This window comes from Caenorhabditis briggsae (genome assembly GCF_000004555.2).
Source record: "Caenorhabditis briggsae complete genome, chrII, whole genome shotgun sequence".
Classification (NCBI taxonomy): domain Eukaryota; kingdom Metazoa; phylum Nematoda; class Chromadorea; order Rhabditida; family Rhabditidae; genus Caenorhabditis; species Caenorhabditis briggsae.
Window position 1 is genome coordinate 5,050,927 of NC_013486.2, and position 12,237 is coordinate 5,063,163.

General features: G+C 41.7%; 4 protein-coding genes across 4 annotated transcripts in view; 3 read left to right on the plus strand and 1 right to left on the minus strand.

Annotated features, from left to right (window-relative positions):
- Positions 1-941: 941 nt before the first annotated feature.
- CBG04293 lies at positions 942-4,324 on the plus strand (the record flags this gene model as incomplete). Its single annotated transcript, XM_002630315.1, has 10 exons — positions 942-985; positions 1,040-1,109; positions 1,192-1,255; positions 1,303-1,383; positions 1,538-1,686; positions 1,898-2,973; positions 3,024-3,292; positions 3,394-3,826; positions 3,954-4,048; positions 4,182-4,324. The coding sequence occupies 10 exons, from the start codon at positions 942-944 to the stop codon at positions 4,322-4,324; spliced, it is 2,424 nt and encodes an 807-aa protein (XP_002630361.1).
- A 599-nt stretch (positions 4,325-4,923) lies between these two features.
- Positions 4,924-6,659, minus strand: Cbr-rpn-5 (the record flags this gene model as incomplete). Its single annotated transcript, XM_002630316.1, has 4 exons — positions 4,924-5,238; positions 5,395-6,279; positions 6,329-6,514; positions 6,570-6,659. The coding sequence occupies 4 exons, from the start codon at positions 6,657-6,659 to the stop codon at positions 4,924-4,926; spliced, it is 1,476 nt and encodes a 491-aa protein (XP_002630362.1).
- Positions 6,660-7,118: 459 nt separating this feature from the next.
- Positions 7,119-9,601, plus strand: Cbr-scc-1 (the record flags this gene model as incomplete). The annotated part of the gene is made up of 5 exons (XM_045242041.1): positions 7,119-7,262; positions 7,310-7,417; positions 7,492-7,638; positions 7,913-8,989; positions 9,176-9,601. 5 exons carry the CDS (start codon positions 7,119-7,121, stop codon positions 9,599-9,601), a joined length of 1,902 nt encoding a protein of 633 aa, XP_045092635.1.
- Positions 9,602-9,820: 219 nt separating this feature from the next.
- Cbr-unc-85 overlaps positions 9,821-12,237 on the plus strand; it is a gene marked incomplete at both ends in the record, with an annotated part of 4,885 nt that continues 2,468 nt past the window's right edge. The window contains 2 exons of the mRNA XM_002630318.1: positions 9,821-9,932; positions 10,342-10,634. Coding sequence (XP_002630364.1) covers positions 9,821-9,932; positions 10,342-10,634 — 405 coding nt within the window. The remainder of the gene's footprint in view (positions 9,933-10,341; positions 10,635-12,237) is intronic.

Consider the following 12,237-nt stretch of genomic DNA (forward strand, 5'->3'; position numbering starts at 1 on the left):
ATCTCAAATTTTAGTTTCAAATCAATGAAGGTGTCAGAAGAGATGACGTCTTCATTCTCCACCGAATAAATAATGAACATCACGCACGTACAGCCAGAGAAAACCAGTGTGCTGTTCGGAAAATGCATGGAAAAATTCATCTATCTCTCACTGACCGTACTCGGACTGCAAGGTCTCGCCACGATCTACCTCTGTCAAGCCATGCTCTCTCCAATTCACACACTGTCTCGTAGCCGACTTTTTAGATCTCCGGCAAACTTTCGCGCTGATTAAGACGTTTTTTCGCGGATTTATCAAATATTTTCGATTAAATAGGTCAAAAAAATGTCTGGGGCAATTTGGAGATAAAAATAATCAAAAATTGAGCTCCTAAAACATACTTTTTATGCATGGAAAAAAGCTTAATCTTTCAAATAATCTGAACTTTATTCATGTATGAATAACTTTACACGAATCATAGAATTTATTAAATGAAAAAACGAGAAGAAGCATCGCCGAATGGATCCTGAATTCTTTTTTTGAAATTTTGATGAAATTCCGCTGAAAAATTTAGCTCCTGCTGAAAGGTTCCATTTCTTTTTGCTTTGTTGTTCACAGCTTCACATAAAACAATTCTTAATACTTTAAACTGCAACAAATGTCCGATTTTTGCTGAAAATGCACCACTTTACCGCTGGAAATGTCTGAAAGTCGCTACCCGTAAATCGCGCCAAACCCTCGCGGGTCTCACCGCGATTTCAGTTTTCCAGCCGGCACACTCCTCATTCCACGAGCTCTCTCGCATTTTCAGTGTGTCAGGCGCTGTTGAAAACTTTCTAAATCTTGATCTCAAATTTTGCAGAAAGAAATCGCGCAAATTTCGTCGGTTTTTTGTCTAGGGATTTATTGCAGTTTCAGGTAAAGTTTTATAAGAGAAATCCGAGAAAAATAATCCCGGAAAAATGTCGACTGAGTCGTTGGAAGACGGAGAAATCGCATCCGAGCAGTGAGAAAACTCCCGGAAGGATTCGTTGAATAATTCCCTGAAATCATTTTTCAGTGAAGAACAAAGTCCAGAACAAGGCGATTTCAATGACGAAGTTCTAATTGATCAGATTATTCAAAATGAGGTTTAGAGTTGTTTTTTTCTTTTCTTTTTTGAAATTTTTCTATTCGCTGAATTCCAAAAGTATCACCCCAAAAATAATCTAGAATGGATCGGCTCAAAGAATAAGGAGACTGGAACCACAATCTCAACGTCCTAGTAATAGAGCAGGTAATTTTCCGGAAAATCCTTGATATACCGCATTTTCAATTTTTCAGAACGTCGTAGCAGACAGCGTAACTCGAATCAAGCGCCACCTCAGCCAGCCGGCATGATGGCAACGTCATGGCACACAAATGGTTAGTTGGCTCATTAATAAATTTTATTGGCAACCTCGATGGTGGCAAAAAGCGAATATACACGCTGTAACGGCCGCTTCTTCATCGTGTGCGGTGGTGGTGTGTCGACTGACAAGAACAGGTTTTTTCGAGAAATCAAGCATCGATCTTACAGGAAACAGTGGTGGAAATAATGGTGGAAATCAGTTCGGTAGACCGCCGCCACCGGAATCTGTGATTTTTGGAATCCCAAATTCACCATCACCACAGCAAATGATGCATCAGCAGCAGCATCAACAGCAACATATGCAAATACAGCAAATGGTAGGGAAATTATAAAAATTAAGAGAGAAATCCCATTTCTGCGAGCTTCTGGAAGGTTCTTATAATATTTTTGAATTCCCGCCACACCTCTAGAAATGCGTTGTTTTGGATTTTGGTTTTTGCTATTTTCATTTCGGACCTGAAAAATTGCAAAAAAATAATGCTGAAAATCAAATTTCCCGGCTTTTTCGCACCAAAATACTTTTTTCAGGCTGTGAGTCCAGACATCACTCGTCTCCAGAACATAGTCAACCACAACCGTGACTTCTACCAACCACCACCACCTCCAGGAATGGTCTCTCGGGTCCCATTTCACTATTTCCAAGACCCACCGATTCCAAACCTTATGTCAATTCCCATTCACCGTCCTCCTCCACCAATTCACCAGCAATCTCCAATGATTCACGGGCCCAACACGTCCTGGCGTACTCCTTCTGACAACTACGATGAGGTGTTTATGGATGTGGAATCACCTGCAGAGCCACCCTACGTTCAAATTGATCCATTTGTGAAGCCACCTGTGCATATACCATTGAACGCTGTACCTCCTTCAACTACACCAGTGCTTACTGCTACTCCAGTACCTCCTCAGCTCCCCAAAACTCCTGTGCCAACGCCTTCAAAAGTGCTGGAAGCGCCATCAAATCCACCTGGAATCCACGATGACGAGGAATCATTGAGAGCTCTTCTCCTTGCACAAATCAAACAACCCGGAAAACGAACTGCAGAGAAATCAAAACAATCTGCAGAAGCCAAACGAATTCGCAAGAATTCTTCGAGGCTATCTTCATCAGCTGAAAACGCGTTTGGAGCTCAGAAACCTGTACAAACACCGCCACCAGCGCCGAAAATACAAGTCAATATTGGTCAGGCAGCTCCAGCTATCGCAGTTGTCCCAGAAACTGTTCCAGTGTCACCAACTCCTTTGACTCCACCACCGGCTGATCCGATTGCTCCGGTTGCTCCACAGCTCACCCGAGAGGAAAGAAGAGCCCAACTGGACCAGCGTATGAAGGAGCTAGAGGAATCATTCCGATTGCAACGTGAGAAAGTGTCTAACGCAGCGAAACAGTCGAAAACAGCTGCTACGATGGCTGCAGAAGCCGCAGAACTGGCCAAAAAAGCTGAGCAATTGAACCAGGAAGCTGTGGAACTCCGCCAAAAGTGTATTGAGGACACGAAGAATGGGAAAGAGGAAATGAGGAAAATGCTGATTGAGAAGCGAGAATTGCAGACGGCAATTGATGAAATGAGCATTGATGATATGGAGGAGATTGATGTGGAAGAGTGAGTTGTTATCTTTCTAGAATCTTCTAGAATCTTTGTTTTTTTTTCAGATTCCCTGTTATATTCTTTGCGACGGTGAAAAAAGCGGAATTTGTTGAGAAGAAAATTCCAAAGCAAGAGCCTGCAACTAATGAGAACGGAATTTTGAAGCCTCAGAATCCACCAGCACCCTTGGCTGCTCCAGAAGTCGTTCCAGCTCGTTTGGCAGCTCCAGAAGCCTTGTCGGCTCCAGAAGTCCCGCGTCAAGTAGGGGGACACGAGGCGAGAGCCATGGAGCATGTTCAAGCAACAGCTGAGCAATCATTCAATTCCTCGAATGGTAGGTTTTTAAAGCTTTGAATTTAGCAAATTTCAGTTCTAAATTTGTCATTTAAAATCACAGAATTCCAAAGAAAAAATCTGAAATTCTTAATTTTTCAGGAAATGAAACAAGTGAAAACGTTGAGAATGGAGAAGAGGAAGAAGAGTGCGAAGTTGTAGAAGGAGAAGACGAGTACGATACAGATGAGAATGAAGTCGTCGCACCCGCCCCGACGCCGTCTCTCCCAACGTCTCCAGATGAGAATGGAGTAGCTGCGTCATCACCTGTCCCAGCTTCTGTACCAGCTGCTCCTGTTCCAGAAGCCTCTCCAGCTCCCAACAAGAAAATAGAGCTGGAATTGCGTGCACGTCTTCTGAACAAAGTGCAGCGTAAGAGTCCACGAAACGACGATAGTCCGGAGCCCGTTGTCACCACGGCTTCACCATCATCGACGACGGCGGTCTCGCGTGCTGAAGAGTGTCGTCAGTTGTTGTACAGAATGTGCAAGTTTGAGCTGAACGGAAAGTGCGAAAAGAATCGAGGTTGCTCATTGTAAGTTTTAAAGTTTTTTTTCAGAGCTTTATGACATTTTAGAAGTTTCTGAAAAAATGTTACGGATTCTGGAGTAGATGATTCTAAAGATTCCCAAGTTTTATAAAAATTCGAAAATTTCTTTCAGCCTCCACCTGCACGGCATCAAGGACCGAAAAACGCAAGAACAAGTGCTCGAGGGAATGTTCCGCGAATTTTTCCAATACAAAGAAGTTGATATAGGTTTTTAGAACATGCCCCACCCCATTATCGCCCCCTATGTCATCCAACTCCGTTCTTGTGATACCTCCCTAGGGAGAGAATCCCCTCCTCCTGTTGCTTAGGTACCGTAATCCAGACCCGCGTAAATTTTCAGAGCCCGCCATTGGCCAAACGATGCACTTCATGCCGACGTTCAATGATTTCGAAAAACTAATGGATCAATTCTTCAAAACAGTGATTCATAAAACACCGGAATACAAACCGAGATTGTTCAACTTTTTCGCGCAAAGGCGATAGAGAAACGTTGACACAGAATTAACAGACAAAACACAGAACCTTAGAAAACAGAAACTCGCTAGACATTCTACACCAATACGGATCATCATCATATTCAGTTAACCTTATTTTTCCTTTTCTTTTTAAATTCCGTTTTCCCTTATTACAAAAATTATCCGCCTTGCCATTTGTTTTCCTTACTATCCCGGAGCTCATATCATATACCTCTACCATATTATTTTCTAAATCCTGTGCTCTCGTGTTACCGGTTTTTTAAGGAATCATGTCAAGATTAAAACCCCTAGTGATTTTTGGAAATAACCAATAAACCTGTTTTATTAGAAAGTTTTCTTTTTGGATTTGAAATTTTAGGTGAAGTTCGCAAAACAAATTTGTTTCTCATTTGAGAAATTACTTTCCGAATTTTTTGGACCTGGAAAAACTTTTAATTTGAAATTATGTCATTGTGCTATATTTCAAGTCAGACGCTGTAATCAATACACAAGTTTCAGTAAATAAATTAATAATAAAACCGGAAATCGATGGGAGAGAGAGAGGATGCACATTCAAAAAAAAAGTGGGGATTTTAAGACCGAAATATACACAAAAGGCAGTTATATTCATGCACGTGGCGCCGCCGAGAGATCCAAATTCTTATGAACCATCTGCTCCTTGAGAATCAAATGGGACACTTTGTTCAACGTATCCGTCAGTTTGTGCACATTGCTCGCCCAAACATCCAACTGCTCCACATTTGCCTTCTTCAAACGCAGATTCACGATACGAGATGGCCGATGAAGTTTGGCGCCGATGATCTGGCCGCTGACAATGAGATTGCAAACGAAGGATTCCATCTCGTCAACTGGGAAGTCTAGAAGCTCGGCAAGGCGTTCGAATGTGATTTGGGTGTAGTATTTGGCGATCATACGCATGTTCTGGAATCGATTTTTATTAATAGAATTCAGAAAATTTTCTGAAATTCGAAGAATTCAATGTTAAAAATCATAAGCGAGATTTTTGGGGAAAACGGGATTCTGAGATACTTTTGGTCGCCATTTTTTTTCGACGATGTTGAAATTTATGAAACTTACATGCTCTCCAACACGAAGGTGCAAATCCGACCACCGCTTTTCTCCTTCCTGCGACTTGTCGAAGATTCCAGTGTCTGGAGACGTCGGTGTTCCACGTCTCAACAACTTCTCGTACTGAGCCACAATGGTTCCCTTGAAAGAAATCAATTCCTGATTGATAAACAAATCGAGAATGATTTTGTAGTCCGGAACTGTTTCCAATTCTCTCTGAATCGCAATTCTATTCAACAGATCCCATTGCTCATTGTTGTGAGGTGCCAGAAGACAGTAGACGATAGCCGAGCGAAGGTGCGATGCCGCTTTTGCCGGATCCGCTCTGATCTTTATGGTTTCGTAAATTTCACGATGGTGGCGACAGACATCCAAATAGTTTCCGTCGTGGAGTCCAATACGGATCATCAAATCATAGTACTTCAACTTCAAATCTTGCACATCCTCAGCGTCAGATTTGTTGAAAAATTTAATGTTAATCTTCTTGGAAATGATTGTTGCACGAACGTAGTCGTTGCGAACCAACGAGTGTCTCATTTGCTCCAAAAGGTAGGAAACCTTCTCTTTCATCTCCATAGAACCATATGTCTCGACTTGAAGCTCGAGAAGCATCGTAGCGGCCTCATCAAGCTTTCCCTCAGCTTCCAACTTCTTGACAACCATAGATGTAAGACGAGCACGCTCAACTTCAACATAGATTTTGCCAGCGGTGACAGTGCGAAGGGTTTCGATGAGTTTCATTTTGAGATCGTCGCTTGGCATCTTATCTATCATGGCGACTGCGTCACGAACCATTTTGGCGATGGCCATCTTGATGAGAAGTCTCTTCTTGGAGAGTGTCATGATAGTTTCCATCAGAAGATCCCATTTTTGACCTTCGAAGCAAAGTTTGGTCTAAAAATTTGAAAGTTTTATGGGAAAATTCTCAAAAATCAATAGTTACCATGTACTGAACAACACGAGTATTGCTCTTCATATCTGCACCAAGACGAGTGAGCTTCTCAATATTGTTAAGACTCTCTACAGCAGCGAGAACATCTTTTTGAGCCAGATCACGAGCTTTGAGGAGCGCTTCGTCTACTTGTTTTGTGTAATCTTGCTCCATTTTGAAAAGACGACCATCTCCGCCCTGAAAAGATTAAAAAATGAGTTGAAGTCTTTTTAAAAGTGAATTTCGAACTTACATGAGCCGCCAAATGAGCCAAACTGTCGAGATCGGTGGTCTCGCCGATGTCGACAGGATCAACCGGAATTGGCTCACGCTTATCGGCCATTTCTGAAAAAAAATTGGGGTTATCCAAAGAGGTAAATATGGAAAAATCGGAAGGGAGAATTTCGAGCAAAACAATCACAAAAAGCAATATGAGACATAAATTTTTTGGCAAATTTTTAGCTGAAAAACAGTAATTTTCATCATTTTTGATAATTTTTTAAAAAACTCGAAACAATCGGCTGAAAATTGGATTTTATTTTGGAAAAACAAGAGAAGATGACAATTTGCTGCAGCAAAATATTTGAATGATAATTCGCACAGTTGAAACAACTGCGACCGTAACCCAAATCGCGGCGAAACCTTGGCGCGGAAACTGGTTGTTTTTAAAAATTGTTTTTTCGCGCTTTTGCGGTAAAACCTGCCGTTTTTGAATTGGCTGACCCATTTTCATGACTTTCAGCTGTTTTTTCATGTTTTTCTGTCAAAAGTCAATGAATTTCATTATTTTTCATGCTTCTAGATGTTCTATGCACAATTTGTGCTTGCCAAAAAGGGCCCACTGGCCAAAATTTGGCTAGCAGCTCACTGGGAAAAGAAACTAACCAAAGCGCAGATCTACGAAACAGATGTTCCTCAAGCTATCGAAGAAGTTATTCATCCAAAGGTCTAGAAGAAATTTCGAACAAAAAATCGAAAAAGATTTTTTTTCAGGTGAAAATGGCTCTCCGTACAGTTGGACATCTTCTTCTGGGCATCGTGAGAATCTACTCGAAAAAGACACGATATCTTCTTGCAGACACCAACGAGGCCTATCTCAAGGTAGGCATTTTTTATCAGAAAGATATTGTTGACCTTGAAAAGATTTTATTATCCGGTTATTCTTGTCTTTTTAGATGAAAGTCAACTTCCGCGACGGATTCACTGTGGAGGCCGATGTGCCGTTGAATAATCTCGAAATCGATGAGAATTTCCCGATTGATGGTCATAATATCTCTGTTCCAGACTTTCACGAGGGAGATTATAATGTAGAGCTTATGCTGGTGAGTTGAAGATTAAAAATTTCTGAAAAGCGCAAAAATGAGCAAAAATCTTTGAAAATTAAAACTTTGGGTCATTTTGACCTGGAAAATCACCTTTTTTAAAGTCATTTTGACCCTAAAAATTATCACATTTGAGCCATTTTGACTTGAAAAATCACTAATTTTGAGTCCTCAGTTTCGAACCAATTTCACCCGGAAATCGTCAATTTCGAATATTTCTTGAACTAGAAAATCATCTGATCTTTTAAAAACCCTCGTAATCCCATTATTCCAGGCTAACCGAGCCCGTCTCGAAGACATCACCCTCCACGACTACGTCAATCTCAACGACCCGATCAATGCGAACATTGACGACGGATTCGGTGATGAAGGAGACCTAACACAACTGGAACAACTCTACGGATCTATTCAACCGCCGTCAATCCGACCAACGCCAACTCCAGAATCCATAATGGGAATGCTAGATATGGGCTCCGAGCACATGGCACCGATTCCAGATGCACCAATGGAAATGGAAAGAGCTCGTGATGCAACGATCAATTTGACTGGAGTCACTGGAAGAGACGATGGGACCACTTTGTTGGAGGCGGAGCCACTGGATTTCGGAGGAATCAAGCAGGAGCCTCTCTCTAATGACCCAGAATTTGATTATGAACACCCAGTGGAACTTTTTGATTCTATTGTACACGATCGGCCATATCAAGATGATAATTTTGGTTTTGAGCCGGAAGCTGAGGAGCCTGCTGCAGCACGTCCAGTTAGTCCGGAATCGTTTGCACTGGAGCCGTTGGATTTGGAACATATGGAAGCGGAAAGAAAGAAGCGTACTCGAAAGCCTAGAAAACTTTTGGTAGATGTGGAAACGAAGATTTCCGATGAAGCGTTTCGAAAGCAGCAAGAGGATTTCACGGATACCTTGAAGCCTAGTAGTCTGGCGCCACCATCACGACAAACTCTCAAATGGTGTGTCACAGGAGATTTGCCATATCTCATGAATCAAATGGGTACCGGGATTCGGAATCGAGAACTGTTGGCGGAATACAGAAAGTGTCTGACAACGCGAAAGTTCGATCCAAATTTCACAATGCAAGAGCTCAGTGGCGATAGCTCTAGCTTGACACCATCAATAGCGGCTCCGTGGGAGGATTTGGAGTTGAATGAGAATATTCCAGAGTTTGAGAATGTAGCGGCGGGTCCTGCACCGATGGATGACTTTTTTGATGACGTGGATATGGGTGGAGGAAGATTCGAGCCAGAGAACTATCCGGAACCATTGAATTTCGATCGGACACTTGAAGCGCCGAGGGATGAGATGGCGATGGATGTGGATGTGCCCAGAAAAAATGAAGAGGTAGTTTTAGTTTGGAATATTCAGAATACAAAATTTTGGAAGAAAAAATGCAAATTATTCCTGAAAATGACGACTTTAGTGCCATTCTGACCGGAAAATTCCTAATTTTCAAGAATCTCGCCATTTTTGTATTTGAAAATTTACTGATTTGAGTTATCCGCAACCAAAATCTTAACTATCGCCAAGTTCCAGAACAAGGAAAACGACGACGAGGAAGACTGGTCGGACCCGTTCGGCTCCTCCATTTCTAGCAAAAAAGGCCGCCTAGAAGCCTATGGATTCGGTGCCTCTCCAGCCAACACAACGACGATCGATGACGAAGGAAAATGGACGAAACGAGCGAATCACATTCTCAAAAAAGTGTCAGCAGACATTGAGACGAGCGGAAAAGCCGAGTTTTCGTCAATTACAGCGACGGCGAAGAATCGGAAACAGGCCGCTGAGCAATTCTATTCACTGTTGAGTCTGGCGAAATCTCAAGCGATTCAAGTGGAACAATCGGAGCCTTATGGAGAGATTCTGATCAAATCTGGACCGAAATTCCAAGAGTCGGTTTCTGTAGTGCCACCACGAACACCTCTACGAGCTATCCAGACGACGGCTATGGAATAGAAATGCATTTTTCAAACAACCGTTCTACCCAATTTGTATAATTTTGCACAGAAAATCTCGCACCTTTTGATCTAATCTCATTTTATTACTCTTCATGAAGAATGCACACCGTTTTAAATTTTCCTTCATTTCGATACGTTTTTTTACTGTCTCTTCTGCAGTTTTATATCTTTTTTGGTCGATTTTTAACGATTTTAAACAAATTTCAACCCCTCAGAAATGGCGTCTCGTGTCAATATCGTTCGTGTCGAGCATCTCGACAATCCGGCGATGTTCAACGATAAATTCAAGTTGGAGATCACTTTTGAGGTGTTCGAGCACCTTCCGCATGGTAAGGAAAACTGAATTTCGAAAAAATTGAACGAAAATGACCCAAAAAATTTCGGATCAGAATTTGATTTTAGAGATTTTTAAAATGACCTTAATGTGATTGAAAACTGGAAACTTTGGCTGAAAATGACTCAAAACTCACAAAATTCGTCCTAAAAATAATTTTCAAGCCTCAAAAAGGGAATCCAGGGTTAAATTTGGGTTTTGAAAACAGCTTTTCGAATTTTCGAGTCTTTTTCTCGGCGAATTTATGATAGATTTTATCGAATTTCGTACATAGACGAATCTGGGCAATTTGAGCTATTTTTTTTCAGCTAGCTTTGATGAAAACGGCTCAAAAATACGTTCAAAATAATCAAATCGAACCTAGAACCCTGAAAATCAGTCAAAAATCCTCACATTTCTTCCAGACCTCGAATGGGAGCTCGTCTACGTCGGCTCCGGCACTTCCCGGGAGTACGATCAAGTGCTCGACTCGGCGCTCGTCGGACCGATTCCCGAGGGACGTCACAAGTTCGTGTTCGACGCCGATCATCCAAACATTGCCAAGATTCCGACGGACGACATTGTCGGTGTCAGTGTGCTCCTTCTGCGTTGCAAATACAACGAGCAGGAGTTCATCAACATGGGATGGTTCGTCGCCAACGAGTACACCGACGAAGAGTTGAAGGAGAATCCGCCGGCGCAACCCCAAGTCGATAAGGTAGAGGATTGGTTTATCGCTAAAAAGGTCTAAAAAGCTGTCTCAAAGATTTTGAAATAGCCTAAAAAGACAGTTTAATCAACTTGAAAAATAATTCCTTTGGACCTCAATAATGGTTCACTGATATCCAAAAATTTAAGCTAAATAACTTGGACTTTCTTTTATGTTGTTCAGAATGGTCTGAGATACAGACTTAAGAGAAGAAATTATTTAGAAACATCAATATTTTATTCATCTCCGATCACTTTCCATACAACAAGAACAACAAAAACCTCTCAAAATCATAAATAAATTACTTGACGATAGTCCACTCGTCTTCGGTGTCTTGAAGACCAATGAAATTCTCCACGTGGGTTCCGACGAAAACGATGGCTCCGGCCACGATGAAGCTGGAATAGATTATGGCTCCGATGACTGAGTCGATGGCATTGCCGATCATTGAAGTGGATGAGTTTGTGGTGGTAGTAGGAGCAGCAGCAGCGGATTTAACCATTTTATAGAATTCTGAAGGTTATAAGATTAGATAAGAAAAATTGAAATTGTTGAGAACTAATTTTGAGAGGAAACCAACGAGAAATATAGTACAAGTGACTAGGGAATTCAGGTTTTAAAAAAACAATGAAGAATTGCGGCGGTGTAGGTTGAAAAAGGGTGTGGTAGGGTACAAATGACTGGGGAATTCTGGAGCATCTGGAGAATTGGGAATTGCTAATTGGAGGTAAAATCAATGGTAGGGCGGTTCGAATCCCCCGCGCGCTGGATGAGCAGATGGCCTGTTGAGATGGAGCGCGATACACGCAACAGTTGTCGTTGGTGTGAGAGAGGGAGGGTGTTACGTAATTGACATAATGCTGTACCGGGAGGAGACTAGGGTTCCTGTGAAGATCGTATCAGATCGATTTGGAACGATTAGAGCACATCTGGCGGCTCTGAGCATCCATCAGACTTTAGTAGACAGGATCAGACTTTAGTAGACAGGATCAGTCTCCAGCCCTCCTGAAGTGACTCTTTTACGACCTGTAAACGTCCCAGAGCAATCCGAATGGCTTCTAGTACTATATGCAGTAGTATATGCAGTCCATAGTTAGTCGGGTACTACCGGACTATTGAAATGGCATAATCCTGCCAGAAAATGCCTAGTCAGACTTCAGGACCTGAAGTTGAAAACCTAGATTCCTCCTGGACGGCATACTGGCAGTCTAAAATAACGATACTTGTGGAAAAAATGGCCGGGCCGGAAAAAATTACACATGGCCGGCCCGCTTTTTGAAAATTTTGAAATTTTAGAGCGAATCATCATTTTTCAAGATGGTTTTTCTTCTTAGTGAATGAAAATCCACACTAGAGGCCGATACTGTCGACAAAAACTGTTTTGAAGTCGTAATTAGAAAAAAAGTTTCATCCTTGGATTAATGAAGTCTGATTTTTTTTTGCTAAAAATTCAATTATATTGACTTTTTCGGATGGTTGTATGCATTTGGATTAATATACCGTAAAACCTCTAATAGAACGACACCCGGATCGTCCACTTTGAGCCTATATATCTCACTTCTTTTGAAAGATATCAAAAAGTGGTTAACTAGTAAAATGTTGCTGATGTGGA